Source organism: Lytechinus pictus, chromosome 18 (assembly GCF_037042905.1).
Source record: "Lytechinus pictus isolate F3 Inbred chromosome 18, Lp3.0, whole genome shotgun sequence".
Lineage (NCBI taxonomy): Eukaryota > Metazoa > Echinodermata > Echinoidea > Temnopleuroida > Toxopneustidae > Lytechinus > Lytechinus pictus.
Genome location: NC_087262.1, coordinates 24,488,799 through 24,507,787, shown reverse-complemented (window position 1 = coordinate 24,507,787; position 18,989 = coordinate 24,488,799). Strand labels below are relative to the sequence as shown.

At 34.4% G+C, this 18,989-nt stretch overlaps 1 protein-coding gene across 2 annotated transcripts; it reads right to left on the bottom strand.

Moving 5' to 3' along the window:
* Window positions 1–876: 876 nt before the first annotated feature.
* Window positions 877–18,303, bottom strand: LOC129281274 (fatty acid desaturase 2-like). 2 transcript variants are annotated; one of them, XM_054917213.2, is made up of 12 exons: window positions 17,729–18,303; window positions 15,837–16,040; window positions 11,799–11,942; window positions 10,894–11,142; window positions 9,596–9,655; window positions 7,901–8,027; window positions 7,282–7,358; window positions 6,417–6,514; window positions 5,808–5,907; window positions 3,444–3,523; window positions 2,220–2,345; window positions 877–1,743 (listed from the first exon to the last, which is right to left on the bottom strand). In XM_054917213.2, the coding sequence occupies exons 2-12, from the start codon at window positions 16,032–16,034 to the stop codon at window positions 1,674–1,676; spliced, it is 1,329 nt and encodes a 442-aa protein (XP_054773188.2). In that variant the 5' UTR covers window positions 16,035–16,040; window positions 17,729–18,303; the 3' UTR covers window positions 877–1,673. The 2 variants fall into 2 exon arrangements, with proteins under 2 accessions (XP_054773188.2, XP_063969605.1); XM_064113535.1 differs by having other exon boundaries at window positions 15,837–16,086; window positions 17,729–18,019.
* Between the last annotated feature and the right edge of the window lie 686 nt (window positions 18,304–18,989).

Genomic DNA, 18,989 nt, shown 5'->3' with positions numbered 1-18,989 from the left:
CTTTTTCGTTTTCTATTATTGTTTGTGTATTTATTTTTCTTGAAGCGCCATGAGCACCGGAAGGTGGACCTGTGCGCTATATAAGTAGCCACCATTATTATTATTATTATTATCATTATTATTATTGGGATGATTTTGTATTCCTATAGACATGATAGATTTTTGAATGTATTGTGCTCGAGTTTCCTATCCGTCCTAACACATCCCTGCAAATACAAAGGCTTATGAACAACACTTAGGCATGTCAGAAAGGCTCTACTGTGCAATTTAAAGGGAAACTTAATTCACCCTGACAGAAAGTTTATTGTAAAACTAGCGAAAAATAATTTAAAAATACTGTCGGTTTGAGCAAAATCCACTATCAAAGAATAACAAAGTTGTTATAATTTTATTTATTTGATTTGTGACATCATATGCGAGCAACTTTCCTGCATATCGTATGGTAAAAAAAATAAATGAAATGACATTTTCTCAGAAAATTGAAAATGGTTTTTACTGCACCTTCAGTATATCAATAAACAAATCATTTCACACCCTTGACTAAAAAGAAATAAAAAATTAAGTTACCCCGAACCATTGAAATTTATGCATTTTATATTACATAACATATGGGGCAGCTGCTCGTTTATGACGTCACAAATCAAAAAATTGAAATTCTAATAAATTTCTTGATATTTAATGGATTTTCCTCAAACCTTCACCAACATTTTTTACTATTTTTTCTGCTATTTTTTTAAAACAAAATTTTATTCAGGGTGAACTTCCACTTCAACCAAGGGGGGGGGGCGGATGTCCATAAAACTAATTCAAAATTATCCCTACACATCAGTTTCATCTTTATTCCAACAAAATAATAAATATGACTCACGGTTACAGTCCATTTACAGAAGGGAATTTATTCCTCATCGTATTTATTAAGCTTAAGAAGGAAAGAATATCTAACACAATCACCATTATTAACATTTTAGAAAACAAGTGACCCATTGATACACACATTAAAGATGTATGAGTAGCCTAGACCTGTTCAATTACATTAGTAAAACATGACTCATTTAAATGTCAAGGCATAGACGAGGTATTATATACTAATATTACTTTTAAAACAAACAAATTAAGCAGCATCAACTATGTTCATGGTTCAAACCTAAGAATCGCTTGATAGCAAAAGCAAGAATTAATACTAATACTTGCCCTAGCGAGACTTTAACAAGTTTGCTTTGCATATATATATAAACATAGACAATTGAAAGATATTTGGTGCCGATGCATTTTTTTTGTAAAAAAATCTCTCAACATGAATGTATGGGGAATCCAAACCAAATCAAAATTTGTTGATCAGAGAAGCATGTAGGTATTTTATTTCCAATATTTAATTGAAAATTAATAAAATCAACAAAATGATTTTGCAACGAGACAAATGCTTTCCATAATTTCATCATATACACATATCCATATATGTTTCTTTTACTCGTGAGTACTTGCTTATTTTTCTTCAAAAAGGCAAAGAAAATCACCTGCTTTTTTGGGGTATAAAATCATGATAATATGGGTCTCAATGGGGGGAACACGATGTTCCAAGTATTTGCCACTGGACAATTGCTAGGCAAAAATAATGAACGCAGGTCCAGATGTTTAAAGGTCAAGTCCACCCCAGAAAAATGTGATAGAGCTCGTCAGTGGTCATTGGCTGGGTCAAGCATGTGATACAGCTCGTACCACATATTGCCTGATTTCTTCAAAGATCTGTGTGCGAGATAAAACAAAACAGGAAAAGGAAAAACAACTTGTCAGACGTTTATTATATCTGTGTATTTTTCTAATCTTAGAAGAATAAATAACAATTGGGTTGGATTGCTGTCAGTATCACTGTTATTGTGTCCTCATTGTTTTGTTTCCCCTTCAAAAAACCCAGATGCATGGCCCCGGGAATTCTGGTAGGTGTGGAAAATTTGAAAACTGTAACCATAAAATGACGCACTTTGTGTAAAGAAAACTTTTTTTTTGCTTGTCAAATTTCTCTGGACCAAATTGACCTTCATTTTGTCGTGAAAGCCCCCCTCCTTTTTTTGCTTTTCAAATTTACATCAGCACCCCCAGTAAAAAAAAAATCGTTCTCAGGGACCTGTACATATGATATAACATTCAACTCATCTGATTTGATTAAAACAATTTACAATATATATAAACGAAAGAAAACAAATGGAATATGATATTCTTACCGAAGGATATCAGCCATAGCAGTCCAAAATGGCTTCCTGATATAAGGAATATTGTGTTTCTCGCACATCGATTGCACATAAGGTCTTATTTTATGAAGGTTGTGTCTCGGCATCGTTGGGAAAAGACTAAAATGAAATATATAAATATGCTATAATAATTATTAATATTATTATCTTATTTCAGATCAATCATAATACAAAGAGGTATGTGTATATAACATGTATAGGCATGATAATATCAAATACACATTGACATCTGTGGTAGCCCTATAGATACAAACGCGTTCATTGATACTGAATGAATATAAAACATAAATACAAGAATGGATTTAAAAAAAATCATACCGTCAACTTGATTTGAAAAATGAAAAAATCGAACAAGCTCATAAAGCATACAACTGACGCTTTCACCAAAGTGGAATGTACAAGAAAGTTATGAATACTTTAAGGGCAACATTAGCCCGAGATGTGCTCCGGGTCGTGATGCCCTACAAACGTCAGGGTTTCATAGTAAGAGATGTTGGGGGGGATTCACTTATAAGCCAATATTTTTTGACAAGCTAAAATAACTTAATAAAGATAATCACTGGTGAAAAGGCCAAAAAATTCTTCCCCACATGGTCTTTACTAAAATAAGAGAGGAAAAATGGATTAAAAAGAAAACACTTAGAAAAACACATCCCTGAATCAATATGGAGGAGGGGGAATATATATGTTCCAATTAGCCCCGCCCTTCAAGTCTGTCCAAAACGAGAGTACAGTGAAGGCGGATCTAGCTTTTTGCAAACAGGGGAGTTTGACAAGTTAGTTTGACTAAATAACGATGAGCTGTGACGTAATACGTCCTACCCCTTCCCTGTAGAAAACAGGGAAGGGGTATTGGAGTTTGACCCCTGCACACTCTTTTTTATTTAATTATTTTTAGGGAGCCAGAGGTAGGGGTTTAAACCCCCTAACCCCCTCCCCCAAATCCGCCACTGGAGTACTCTTGCTTCACTACGCTCTCTTTCTTTCTTCTGAATTCTACATCTTGGCAGATCCTCTTGATTTTCTAATACCAATGCAACTACTATTATTACACATGTTTAAATTGTGTGATATTGCTAATTATGACACCTTTCTTAATGCCCGTATCAGGACCGTGATGCATAACAGCTGTTGCTTATCACGTTTTTACCCTGTTAAAACATATTCAAATAGATGAATAAATAAAATAATACTTACTGATGTTCTACTTGATAATTAAGATGCCCGGTAAACCAGTCAATGAAGGTTGACGATTCCAAGTTACATGTTGCATGCATCTGTTATGGGGGAAAATGAAGATATTCATGACTTCATCAGTTTATTGTCGCTGAAATAATGCACAGCATTGAAATTTGATAACCTCTTTATATTTCATTTGATGTTGATGAAATCCACAGTTCATTGCTTGCTAATGTTACTATGTTCAATAAAACTATATTATTTTTGGCCAAAAGTAACCCTTTAATATTCGTTTATAGCCCTGCACTGTCGAATTCCAATACCACGCACCGCACTGCCTGACACATTGTAAAGCGCTTTTGAGGTAAGATTTGGAAAATATACGAAGACCAATGAAATATACACTATTTAGTGTAGAGTTCTGAGATCAGCATTAATATACCGCCTCTTCATCTTCAGATGTTCAAATGATAATTTTACAAAGCAAACTTTTGATGTGTTATCCAATTTTTCCAGCATTAATGGGGCTTAACGAGAAATCATTTCTCCAGTGTCCCTCTCCTGCCGGAAATTCTGTTGCCCAAAATAACGACATTGATGACGACAATGCTATCCAAGCAGCAAACGATGAACTACTGACTAATGATAATTTTATTCCCAAGGTAGTTTCAGCTATCAAAACAAAGCTGCTGGATGAGATATGGGAATCTCTGACGTCGGAAGTGAGAGACTCGTTTGCAATTCGACATCGACAACGCCAACGACAAAATGGCGTTGCTGGAAAACGAGTAGATGTCGTCGAGTATGCCACGGACGAGGCGGAGCAATACTCTCGAAGAAACTGCCGACATCAACGAGACGCAGAACGAGGAAGTGGAAGGGAAAATAGTCGGTGTTACCGTCGATGAAAGCGACATTGGCAGATGCCACCGATTTAAGAACCCACAACCAGTAGGGTAAGAAGACTCGCAAAGAACATCGGGACGTCATAGTAAACTTCACTAACTATCGGAAGAGAGACTCCATCTACTAAGGCCAGATTCAACTTACGAAAGACATCGAAGAAGTCAAAGGACATTATATAAATGAAAGCTTGACACAGCAGCGGAATAAAGTATACTGGAAAGTAGAGAAAGTCTCAGAAGGATTACAAACGCTGGACGCAAGATGGTAAAATAATTGTAAAAATCAACAACAACCGAACGACGAAAAGGTGTCTATTGTCAGTGTAAAGGACCTGATGAAAGTAAACTGAATATTTGAACTAACCATGCTAACTGCAGACTGTCAAAGTGAGAGGTAAATCATGGTGTTTATTGTTAAACAGTTTGTTCTTTGTCGAAATATTGTTTTCATCTAAAAACTTGTTTAACGTGATTTTAATTCACGACGTTCATTTTTCGTTAATAAGTTTTTTGTTTAATTTCCTACTTCATGTGATTTATTTGTTTGGGAATTAAATATGCGTGTATTATGTGTATATGTTGAAAGAAACCAGTAAAATGCAACCAGATGTGCCCTTCTCTGTACAAACTGTAAAAATTGGGTTCACATATTACATGTGCCCATGTAACCCAATGTACAAAGATAGAATATATATTTTTTTTAAATTGGAGTTGTCCTATTTGTATTCTACAAGAATTGCATTTTTTTAATGTGGATTGTGAATCATGTAGCGGAAACGAGTCAAATTCGAAACATGACATCAACCTGACTAAAAACGTAATGATCGAAATTTCAGTGTTTTTTTAATAAAAGATTTTCAATATCTCATCTAAAGTCAGAAGTTTACGAGAAAAATCGATTTTTTTTTTCAATAACAATTCAGTTGATTTTTTCACAATGTCTGAGACGTGTGTTGACGATACCTGTTCATCAAAAAGCTTAAATATTTCAGGTTACATTTTTGAAAGGAAAGATAGAGATATTCGCAGTGGTGGAGTTGGATATATTTTATAAAAAATAATGTAGAATATATTAGAAGACGTGATTTTGAAAAGACAATTTGGAAATAATGTGGTTGAGATGAAAAAAAAATCGACATCGACTACCATTTTTCGTAGGTGTCGTATATCGTAAACCGGATTGTTCTATATCATTCTTTAAAAGCCTAGAAGCAAGCTTAGATCAAGTATTTTCCTTTCGCATATAATGTCATTGTTCTAGTCTTTCAGATAGGGTCAATAAACTTTGTTCCACCAGCTTATGTGTTTATCTTTGTATGTCCTGTTTTGTATCCTTCTCATGTCCCTTCTTCACTGGCCTAGATCATTCTCTTTCCCAACCCTGTAGATGGCGCTATTAAATGTATCAGAGTAGAGTCCGTTACCAGTGTGAAGGCGGGAGGGGGGGGGGGTGAGGACATGGGGGTAATAATCTAACCTGTAGATGGACCCAGTGTCTCTCTGCTTCATCGTGTTCAACGGCCATCGGGATATGGTTTGCTTGACTCACCCACACAAACCACGTGCTCTGAACAGATCTGGAAGATAAAAAGGAATTTAACAACAAAATTTGGTGTCGGCCAATCGAATACTTTGGTTTCAGTAGCTTCTAACAGTAGCTTGTAATCTCTTATCGATGAAAATTATATTTATGAAAACGGTCCATGCAGGACAATCATACCTCAAGGGGAAATGACCTGAGGGACAATTATAATCTCTGGAAAATTACCCCTTAGATATTTTTTCGAAATTGTTACTGTAGGAAAAAACAGAAATCTGACACATAATCACCCCAAATCGTCGCTTGAATGGACCAACAGGAGCAAGGACCTAGATAAGTTTCTTTCTTATTTTTTTTATAGGATAAGCATCACAAGCTTCTATGACCCCCTCCATCACGAGGGAGTTGACATTACAGTGTTTCCTATTAGGAGTACTTGCCATCTGGGGAGCTTGCCGTCAATGAATTGGAGAGGGGGGGGGGGGGGTCCTGTTAGGCCCCTTGGGGAATCAACTCTATTAAAAGAAGTTACCGAGTCTGAATTACCTTGCGAGCATGAAGAGGAGAAAAGCCCCGACGTATCCGAAGTACGGCGCGAAGAGGTAGAAATGCCGGACGAAGAAAAGGATCATTAAGGTCAGTTCCTGCATCACAAGTAAATGGATTAATGTAATATATGAATAAAAACATATATTTCGAATTCCTATGGGATGGCTGACAACGCCTCTTTATGTTACATCGTCAGAAATTTGTTTTAAAACAAGGCGTATAGGCTACCTTCGATGCCGCCAACAAAGATTCGGACCGGATTAATAATTGCAAATTATGTCCTTTGTCCAGAGTCCAGGACGACACTGCTGTTTTGATTCACCGATTTTCGACAAATGCTGTTTTGTCATTGAAGGGTTTTTGACAAAAGTTTATCTGTGATATAGAAAGTGTCTGCGAAGTAATTGCGAAAAAGCCCTAATGTCAGACAGGAAAAGAGGTTTTCTTTCAAGATTTGTATTTTAATCATTGGTTCAGACTCATTTGCCGGAATTTAGTCTGATCGTGGATTTTAAAAAAATCCGTAGGTTCGAACATCTCTGGATTTTGCAGAATACACCTTTTTTATTTTATTTTTCGGGCCAATGTCTAAATATGACTTGGTTGAGATGACAGCCATCATGACTCTTTGCCAACATTAGTTATCAAAATATGAAAGGGTTCGTTGATTCATTTTATTTATTAAGAAAATTAAAAAATATGAAACAAGTTAATTCAAAGAAAAAAAATCAAGAAAGAGTGACAACTTGTTTCGTAATCACCCAATCTCACACAGGAGAGACATCCATTACTACTACCACTCACAGACTAAGTTTAGAATTTCTAAAGGGGGTTAAACATGATGTAATCAATATCAACTTACCAACCATTCCTTTCGTTTTATGACGTAACGGAAAAACTCAACGGTGTAGTAGACAGGAATTAAAAATATCGGCAAAACTGAAATAAAATAAAATTAGGATAGTTTGATATTAGTCTTAGATGTTCATATTAGCAAGAAAAAAGTAAAATAAAATAGTGGCATCTTCTCCTTTCTTATAAAGCTTTATTTTTCTGAAATCTTAAAGTCAATCTGTTTCCAAGCAACATCACCATGATCACAGGGGGACAAAGGTCACTCTTTGATTGGATCGACTTTGGAATAAATTTAAGTGGCATGGAAAATTAGAGATCCAAACACTTGTTGTTTTCAGTAAATGTGTACAAAACCGTGAAAACGACCATTTGATTGTGACATATATTTTTTCCATGTTCGCTCCCTAAAAGTAGGGCATATTTTTTCTTGACATAAGATGATTGAAAGATCCACACGAAACTATTAATGTCCATCATGGCGTCTTCAGTAATGCATATGAATGATTCCGCTCTGATCACTTTCGAGAAATTCCGTCGGATAAATCTATTGTCCGAGATCAGTTAAAAAGTAAGTTTGAATGTGATTCATCCCCTAATAAATCAATGATGAAATAAATTTGACTTACGAAAAGGAAAGTATTTATGCTGATGCTGGTAAGGCATAAAACCTGTCTTTGCTTTAGCCACTTCCTTCGGTACCGTGTCACCAACAACAAAGAAGATCTCCATCTTGATATCAGGGTCCTTGTTGATCTACATAGCGAAAGAAATGATGATATTGATATTAATCACAATCAATAATAATAACATGCAACATTTATCGTGTTTTATAGCGAGCAAGTGCTGCATATTAATTTGTGCTTATAGCAGCGCGAACGCTTAATCCATAAATTGTCTATAGTACTTAGCAATAATCAGTATGATTATCCTGGGTAGAGCAGAGATATACAGTGCGTATCAAAAAAAGTTTACACTTTGAAAAAATCCTGTAAAATTATACATTTGTAATATCCTGAAGATTTTTCCACATTTTAACATTGGTACAGATCCATTTAAGCAAATGACGATATAACTGTCGAAAAATATTTCCGCTTGAGTGAGCACCACTTACTTTTGAAAATGTAGTGAAAAATGATTTGCGCAGAACTTTGAAATAGTTATGCAAATAAAAGTAGATCTTAATCATGAAGAAAACGTGGAATTTAGCTTGTAAAATTGATTTGAAGATATCTTTTACCTTTTTAAACTTGTTTCCTTGCCCAAAACACTTCGAAGAGTGTATTGCGCCCCACCCCACTCCCCCACACACCGAGGCCATCGGGACGAATTTTGCTTTGCACTGAGCTGTGATTTACATGAAATGGCTTAGGCTTGATTTTAATTTTGTTAATCATTGTCAAGCTTGGGAAAAGTGTGGAGAAACAAGTATTAAATGAAAAATGAAATGTAAACCCACTTTAAATGATAAAAACTCAGTGTAAAAATGCTGGAGATGTCTGATATAAACTTTTGTTCAGGTTCAGTTATGTCCTCAGATCCAGCTGGCACAAAAAGGGTAAAGGTTGTGCTTACTAAATGTTGAAATTTCAATTTGGGTGGCAAAATTGTTACAAAATGCTTGAATGTATCCGTTTTATTTCAATTGACTAAAAGTGCAAGGGAAATGTGTGAGAAATGTTTCGCAGGGTAAGTTTGATTTCGCCCTTTCCCCTTGACACAGCGTGAAAACGAGCATTTCTGCGCAAACAGATTTCTGCGAGCTTTACAAAAATGGACAGTGCTCATTCAAGTGTAACATTCTGTCAAAACTTTTACTTTCTTTGGATAGATGAGACCCAAACCTAAGATTATATGTGAAAAAAAAACCACATGTTGTATATTTTTGAATTCCCAGGGCTTTTTCAAAGTGTAAACTTTTTTTTTGATACGCACTGTAGATAGATAAATAGAAAGATAGATAGACAGATAGATAGATAGAAAGTTAGATAGATAGATAGTTAGATAGATATAGATAGTTAGATAGATAGATAGTTAGATAGAAAGATAGTTAGATAGATAGATAATTTATATAGATGGACAGATATAGCGAGAGAGAAAAAATGAAGACAGAGAGGGAGGGGAAAGAAAGAGAGAAAGACGGGAGAGAACGTAAGAAGGGGAGGGGGCAATCAAAGGAGGTCAATATTAAAATCATTAAAAAAGCAAATTTTCTTGGAATATTTTGGTATTGAGATTATGGTCTTATAGATAATTGGATTTCAAATGAAATTGCTAGGCCTAGTCGTGCCCCGTTCAATGGGTCGTTTAGGATGACAACTTACCACATTAGGTTTTGCATGGTGCTGGTAATGACGATACTTCCACCAAGAAGCTGGAGCACCCTAGAAAACAGAGACGGAATAATTGAATAAAACAGCGAGGAAATAAGGGTAATAACATCAAATTATCTAGTAAATTACCATGCAAGGAAAACTGAAAATAATGAACAATCAGGATTCCAAGGACAATATGAATATTTGAATTATTATACTTGAATACTTCCTTGATCGCTTTGCTCGCTTTTCAGATCTAAGACAAATTGATTCGGTCAGTCAAAATATCTCTCTAACTATTCTTAGTACGCCAGTGATGAGGTTTTTATTGCCCCTCGTTTTCCTAATTATGTGATTTAATGTTATCTTGTTCAGTACTGAAACACAACAGAATCCCCAATGAAGAAAGCTATTCAGCCTATAATCTTTAATTTCTGTATCTATTATTTATTTTGTTTCATGTAATCAATTTGTTAGGTGCTCAAGGCGCTCCTATTTATCCCACCTAAACTAGGCTACTGTGTTCACAGGTGTCTGTATTAAGTCTTATCAATAATCTCTTTAAAGGTCAAGTCCACCACAGCAAAATGTTGATTTGAATAAAAAGAGAAAAATCAAACTAGCATAACGCTAAAAATTTCATCGAAATCGGATGTAAAATAAGAAAGTTATGACATTTTAAAATTTCGCTTATTTTTCAAAAAACAGTGATTTGCACAACTCAGTGACATGCAAATGACAGAGTCGATGATGTCCATCACTCACTATTTATTTTGTTTTTTATTGTTTGAATTATACAATATTTTTATAAATTTAACAATATGGACCCACTTGACTAAACCATATAGTATTAAACAATGCTTATTCCATATGTTCAGGGAGGAATTATTGTTGTTTCACTTGACAATGAGGAGAAAATTAAAATATTTCATATTTCATATATTAAAATACAAAATAAACAGTGAGTGGATGATGTCATCAGTCTCCTCATTTGCATACCGACCAGGATGTGCATATAACTGTTTTGTGAAAATAAGCGAAACTTTAAAATGTCATAACTTTCTTATTTTACATCCGATTTTGATGAAATTTTCAGTGTTCTGTTTGTTGGATTTTTCTCTTTTTATTCAAATAAACTTTTTGTTGGGGTGGACTTGTCCTTTAAAGGGGAAGTTCACCCAGAAGAAAAGTATGTTGTAAAAATGCAGGAAAATAATACAAAATATTGGTGAAGGATAGAGAAAAATCTATGACAGTTTAAGATAGTACCACCTCTGCACACAGCTTTATATGGAACCAATCTTCACCTGAATCCCATCGAAAACAAACACCTGCACGATGTAGTTAAGTTTGGTTGACTTAAAGACGGACAGGTGGCCGAAATCGTGGTTGAGCCACGCTCCTTGTGTCTGACTGGTTCCTATCAGAAGACCGGCTAGGATGAATGTAAAGATGTTGGCCCCGAGAAAACGGACGGTGGCATAGGCAAGGATTTCGAGGGCGAGGATGTGGCCGAGCTGGAACGCATAGAACCAGAAATTTGGCTTGTATAGATCCTGGTGGTATAATAATAATAATAAGATAATATTAATATTATTTGCAAATGTAACACCATCTTCTTGACAAACAAACAAACGAGGGAGTGGTTTAGGTTGACCATGTGTAAAGTCTTGGAAAGGACTGAGATAAAAGTGTATATAGGGTTAAGAGTGAAATGGAAAGGCGAGAAAGTGGATGTTAGAAAGCAGAGTATCTTTATCCATTCCTATAAGTTGCCCATATATATTAACGTTCGCCAGATACAAATGGTCAAAATAATCACTAAGATATCATCTTTCATTCTCACTTCTATCACAAAAGCTTTATGATAGCTCGCTCGCTGCGTTCGCTAGATCAAAATAAGAACACAGTTTAGTTTTGTTTTACTCGTTTGGATAAGTTAAGTAGATAATAATAATAATAATAATAATAATAATAATGATAATAATTAATAATAATAATAGGCATTTATATAGCGCCATCTATCTAGAAATATTCTATTCCGAGGCGCGTTGTTATTATCATTATTACCCCGGCTTTAGCTCGAGCTAATATATATATTTAAACGTATTTCTACACGCTTGGCTTGCCTATCAAACAAATTATTACGTTGGTTAAAGCGATGTGCCAAACTTTCATTTACTGCTATATCAGGAACACCCATTATGCTTACCATCTTCTTTGTAAGTTCTCTCATATTCTCGAAGTCGTTTGCAAGCTCGCTTCTCCTACTGTACCCGTCGACCCGGCCAATGCGATACAATTTGAGATATTTATTGACGTAATCACGATCACGATGGAAGGCACCAAATGCATCCTGGGATAGTGATAATAATTAGTATTATATTAGGAATATTATGTTTGTGTTAGTTATTTTATACCAGTCTGGAGTATACCCATTTAAGTCATTGGAGCACAGGCTTCACTTGCAAGCAACCTGACACTTTCTGTTCTTAGCAACCAGAACCCCGTTGTATAAAAATTACTACAATGGTAACTTTGCCATCAAATTTTAACTACCATGGTAATGCTGATCAACAGCCAATCAAGATCAAGGATTCCATGCAAGTTAACATTGCTAAAAAATAAAGAAGTAAGTATCGGGTTGCTTGCAAGTGAAGCCTGTGCTCCATCGACTTAAAGCAGGTACTAAAGACTGAGATGACACTATTTGAACAGATAAAGTACAATCAGACAAAACAAAACAGTGATTTTTTAAATCAAAATCGGGCAAGGAAAAAAAAACCCAGGAGGTATGGTATATTATAAATCTTTGCATTATTTTGGTAAAACAGTATCTGTGCATGTCCTCATGAATATACAAATAAGCAAGCTGATGATATCATGTCCCCATTTATTCTTTTGTATTTTCGTATTTGTTGTATGAAAATATATTCATTCAAAATTTGTCCACCAAGATTGAAAAAAAAAAAATGGATTGACAACTGATTTTACTGTAACTTATCTTGTTACAATGAGACATATCATAATTGTATGAAAATATCAAACAATTACGATTCCATGTAATAACATAAGAAAAAGTAATGTGGGGACATGACATCATCAGCCCACATAATGAATATTCATGACGATGTGCATTTACTAGGAACTGCATGTTTTCACACAATATTGCTAAAACTTGAAATTCAATAAATTCGATGTTATCAGATTAAGATTAAAATCGTGTAGCTTTTTGCCTGATGAATTTTACTTTTTTTATTCTGACATAATTATTTTCAGCCCTGAGTACCCCTTTAAAGTTCATCTACCAATTTCCAGTATTATGTTTCACAAAATGTTTCACTGGGTACCTGATTATGCTAATTCATGCATATATCATCAATTTCTGTATATGAATCACTGGAATTAACGAAGATACAAATTTTATTTTCGTTGTAACTTCTCTTTACAGTGCATGGTGTTAACACATAACAAATAATCATAGAAATTTTTTTTTAACTACTTGTTAAATTTTTCGGCTTTCGTTTTTATCCTTTTTTTCGACGAAATTCGACGGCAATACTATTTTGATCATATCCAGACTAAACTTAATCAATTTTGATTATAAGCAGTAAAAAATCATTTACGGATGACTTTTTTTTATGGTGAACCACAGCTTGTCGGATTTTCACAAAATCACATTTTGAGCATTTACTCTTTTAAATGTTTACTGTATTCATATTTTAACTATAAGTCTATACTTTCATGCTGGAGAAATGTTCATGGCAAAATTTATCTCGTGTTAATAAAACGCACGATATGGGACTGTATATTACTCGTCATTCGATCGAAAGAGTCTAACTCATGAATCCAATCGACCATTCGATCGAACGATTCGATCTCACGATTTATCATTAGATCGAAAGATTTGATTTCACGAATCCATCGTCATACACGTACATAGTATTTATTTACCATTCGATCGAAAGATTCGATCTCTCAAATCCATCGTCAAACTTATTTACCATTTGATCGAAAGATTCGATCTCACGAATTCATCGTCAAATATAGTATTTATTTACCATTCCATCGAAAGATTTTGACTCGTCAATCGGACGGTATATAGGCCTTATAATGTTTATTTAGTTGATAATCTAACAATGCATATATAGAAAAACAAATCATATTTACAATAAGATAACAACAGATACAAGATAATCAACTTCATTTTGTCACATTTGTGTTTAATTCATTTTGGTCCACTGTAAAGGACTAGAGGTTTAAAACCGGTGTACGGAAATTTTGATTATACAGACACACAAAAGGTATATTTGTTTTGTTGATCCAATTTCATTTCTTCATAACCTTTCAACGTTTTCAATGTTTGAAATTCATTTAACCATGTTAACTGGTAGAAATTAAGCTCAGTGACCATGACAAGCGGTGGTGCAATTGAAAATATTTGAATGGACATAATATAATTTGTCTTGTTCATTTCTTGTCTACGTGTATTTTCGTCTAATAGGAAATTGTGTTATTTCATCATCAATATATTCAATCCGTATCTGATATCATACAGCAGGTCAAGACTCATTTTTGTGTGAGTAACAAGAGCATGTCAAGTTACTTTACTTCAAAAACAAAAATGAAAGGGTACAGATTTATAGATATATCGGGTCAGTAAATATTCTGAATAGAAACTGGTTTCTATACTTTTCTCAGACAATAGTAATGGTATGGGGCGATCTTACACAAACAAATATTAACAGTTATAAATAGCGCCACAAACTTCCCTTTCTGTTATATCCCAAATTCAAAGACTATACAGGGGTCAACCCTACGCGTTCAAAAATAAAATAAACACAATCTGAACCCCAAAATTGCAGCTTTGTGAAGAAGTATGAAAAATGCATATTTTACATAATAGGAACGTTTAACATGTATGTCATTGGTTAAAATTTGGTAAAATAAATTCATAACTGTATAAAATAATTACTTAATGATGTTCTTCATTATACAAGCAATACTGCAGCAGTCAGGACTCATGAGTACTGTACAGTAAACCTAAGTGACATACATTGTAAACAAGATTTCGACATTTTCGGCTTCCCATGATAACCTGTCTTCTCCAACTTTCTCTTAAAGGGAAAGTTCACCCACCACAAAGTTGATTTCATCATTATCCATGAAAGTAGAGTCCACCAGGTTGGTGTATCATCGTACGTATAAAAGAAAAATTAAACAAGAAAAACACTGAAAATTTCATCAAAATCGGATGTAAAAAAAGAAAGGACAGTTTTAAAGCTTCGCTTATTTTTCACAAAACAGTTATGTGTACATTTTGATCCATGTGCATATTGTGAGGGAATCGATGACGCTATCCACTCTTTCTTGGTACGAATGTATGAAATATAACATATTTAAATTTTCTCTTCATTGTAATATGAAATAAAGTGTCATTCGCCCCTGAACATGTGTAATTGCCATTCCAGTAAAATATTGGGACTTTATGAAGAGTCTCCTTATTGTAAAATCTACAAAAATTAAATATTGTATAATTCAAACAAGATAATATAAAAAGAAATAATGATAAAGTGACATATCAGCTCTCTCATTTGCATATCACCAGATTATTGAGTTGTGCATAATAACTGTTTTTGTGAAAAATAAGCCAATTCTAAAATGTCACATCTTTCTTATTTCACATCCGATTTTGATACAATTTTCAGTGTAATATGCTTGTCGGATTATTTTCTTTATTCATTTAAAGCAACTTTTTGTTAGGGGGTGGACATATAATAATAAGCAAGTTGGTAGTTCCACTCTGCGCATGATCAGAAGATTCTGCGCATGATCAGAGGAAGGTACTAAAGTACTAAAGTGACATGGACGTGGTGGTCTAAAATTTAATGAGATAAGCACCAACTTTGATGTCTTGATTATTCATATATTCCTTTGAATTGTGTTTTTCATTTACATCCACAAAAAACAACAATGCGTCCACAACCGACTGATATTTCACAGTTTGCCAAGTATACATTGTACAACATGCTTTAATTATGTATTCAAATTAGAAATGCAACAAATACCTTAATAGAGTGTTCATTGGTGCGCTATTCTAGTCACCTGGTCTATTCAATTTCTTCATCCTGCTATGTAAGACATGCTTACGTAATATCTTATATACTTTGAAATCTGCCTATCATAATAAAAGAAATGAAAGGTCGTTTGACCCAAATTGTTCATGAAGTAACTCGTCTATTGAACTCACCGTTGCATCTTGACCCGAGTAATGACTTATCAACCTTCTCCCACCGGGATGTCGGTTGGCCCATTTAGTGACGTCATAGACATCGCCATCGATCACCAACCACTTGTCATCGGCCTTGGTATGTTTCTTGACTTCCTCCCAGGTGTACGTCGCGCTCGTGGTCGAATCGGTCTTCGAGTTCTCTCCTTTCTGACACATAGCTGTCTGCCAATGCAAATGAAGATTCACAGTCATGTATATCAATCAGGAGCTGTGCTAGAGGGGAGGAGATTCATTATCAGTGTGCCATCATTTAGGGCCATCCCTACAAAATTTTAAGGTGACATGACTTTTGCTCCTGCGACATTAGCTCCGGTCTTAATATCTCAGAGAGCTTATGGTTTGAGTTTATATTTGGATTATATTAGAGTATTTGATTTAGAATAATATAAAGATAATGATTATGGTTTATTTAGGTTTGGAGGATAGATTTTATGTGTGGCTTAACCTGCAGATTTTCATGGAGCCAATTTTAAAACGAGTGTTCGGCTTTTTATTTTGATTATCCACCTTCCCTTATAAATACAATACCCCCACATAAATGATCAAATAAGCAAATTTGATAAATACACATTGTATATAAATTCAATGTTTTAATTTAATTAATGAATAGTGAGATATTTTACAATGAATATACAAATGAGTGTAAAAATATCTAAATATTCAGACCAAAATATCCAAATTTATCAGTTGGTTAATTATATTTACCGACACACTGAAATTATTAATCATTTCATGAGACAAGTAAAGGGTACCGTCATCTATATAGCAATTCTCCCATTTAATTCAGTTCTTTGTTTATTTATTTCATTTCCATTCAAATAAATTAACAGACTGATATTTTGAAGAAAATGATTATTGGAGGGGGGGGGGGTGGTCCTCTAATAGTGATTTAGATAAGCGAATGACCCATGAATGACCATAGGAATGTATAGGTCCATGGAATGACCAAACAGAACGGATACAATACTACGAGGTCAATGAAGAATCGTACGATTGCAGCTCAATAAGATAAAGGATATGTATAAACAGGCTACAACATGGACAAAACATGACCTCGCTATTCAAATAGCTCTTGATAGTCATTCAAATTTCATGGATTTTTTTTTATCCCAGGGACTTCATACTGGGGATGTTTTTCAAATGATTTTTAGGTACATGTTTGATTGAAACATTATACAGGCATATGGCACACCTAGTTGTTTTTATTCTGTTCATATTTTTTCTATGCTGTAAAATTTTCATCCAATAATGGAGGACAAATAATCGGGGAAAAGTTTGAATTTATAATATGCTTTCAAATTGCAGGCCTATTCTAGCAAACTTAAACTATAATCTAATGTTTATTCGATGTTTGTCTGTATGAGCTAGGACTAAAAGGGGGTGGGGATCAGGGTGAGGGGCGGCTAGCTGTGAAGAAAAATATAATTTTGAGAATTCTATTCGAACAAAATGAATCGATTCCTTAAGTCACAATACTACGAGCACCGGGTAAGGCGGGTATGAGCATCACCTAGCTAAAAAGAAGACATAAGTCCTTTTTATAGTAGATAGTAGGCTAGAAAACCAGATCATGCTTCTTCACGTATACCCCCCCCCCCAAAAAAAAAAAAAGAAGAAGCTTGCACAGGGTAAGCAAAGGAATATGGATTACCATTTTTCATGTAAATTTCAGTATATATACAGGCATATTGCGTGAATGATAGAAGCTTGTAAAAAAAGCCTAGGCCTAATTATAATAATTCAACGAATGCTGAAAAATTATGCATCTATGAATGCGACTGTATAGCCAACACTTTGATGCGTTCCGTTGTCTGGTAATAATTAAAGAAAAAAAAACGAATAAAGCTTACCTGGGAGAAGCAATAAATTAAACAAAAAAATGATGACCAGACGCTCAAGGCAGTGTACTTGCCAAAAACAACGTAATATCTTTCCCTCTTGCTGCTGCAGACGACTGATTGTCAGAGGACTAAGGTCGTATTGTGAAATATGGTGTTCTCACTAATGAATTAAGTTCAGGATTTTCATCCACTTCTATTTTTCACCGGCGCTTTCTCTTTCTCTCTCCCCCTATGAATATTAATGACAAAGCGCTCAGCTCACGAATCGCACGCATGTCGAATGATCAACTCGATGACTATGGAAAGCTCTTTGTGGAAGGGCGAGTTCAACAAACTTTGACTACTGCTTACGGTTTATATTTTTCTTCTTTTTCTGAGGAATCCCTAGTCCTGTGATTTATAACAAATAAATCATTATGGTAAGATGTGTTTTTATTATTTCCTGTTGTTTCATGATAGAGAAAAAAACAACAACCAGGGTATTTAAAAGGGAATGGAGTAAAACAGCTAACCACCCCTTTCTTGGAATTCCCCACACTCTTCTTGGTAATTTTATTCTTTTAAATGAATCAATTAAATAAGGGGAGGGTGCTAATTTAGTAGCAATACAGAGGCCTACATTGATTGGGATATTATGTAATGATACATTCTCAGAGATCCAAAATATATATGGTTTAATCTGACCATACACGTCAAGTTATTACAATTTTACTTATCAACAAAATTATCGTTATTTTGGCCGATTTGTAAAAAACTTATTCAAATAGTGCACAATTTTCTGACAAAAAATTGTGGGGTATGGACTGAAAGGATACTGTAACAAATTTGCGCTATATGAACAACAAATTTAAATAGGCCTAATAATGAGAACGCGATATGAATATAAAGAAAAATAATGATAATAATGCATGGAGAGTGACGGCAAATGGGACATTATGAAAAGAAAAAAGGGCAAAGCTTATTTTTCTACAAACAATTACATAACACCTGGAAGGGGGAAAGGGAAATAAAACCCACAAATACAAATACAAGTTCAATAGCTGTGATCGACTGTTATTCCTGGTTGCTATAACCAGTTATTTCATTTTTATTATTGCTAATATATAAAATTGTAAATATAGTGAATCTTATATGACTGGAATCAATAAAACAATGAATAAAGTAATGAGAAGATAAAACTGATAAACATTCCATTCCCCAAAACTGAATTCAAAAGAAAGTCATTCACTTATAAAGCAAGCTCCCTATTTAATAAACTCCCATTTTCAGT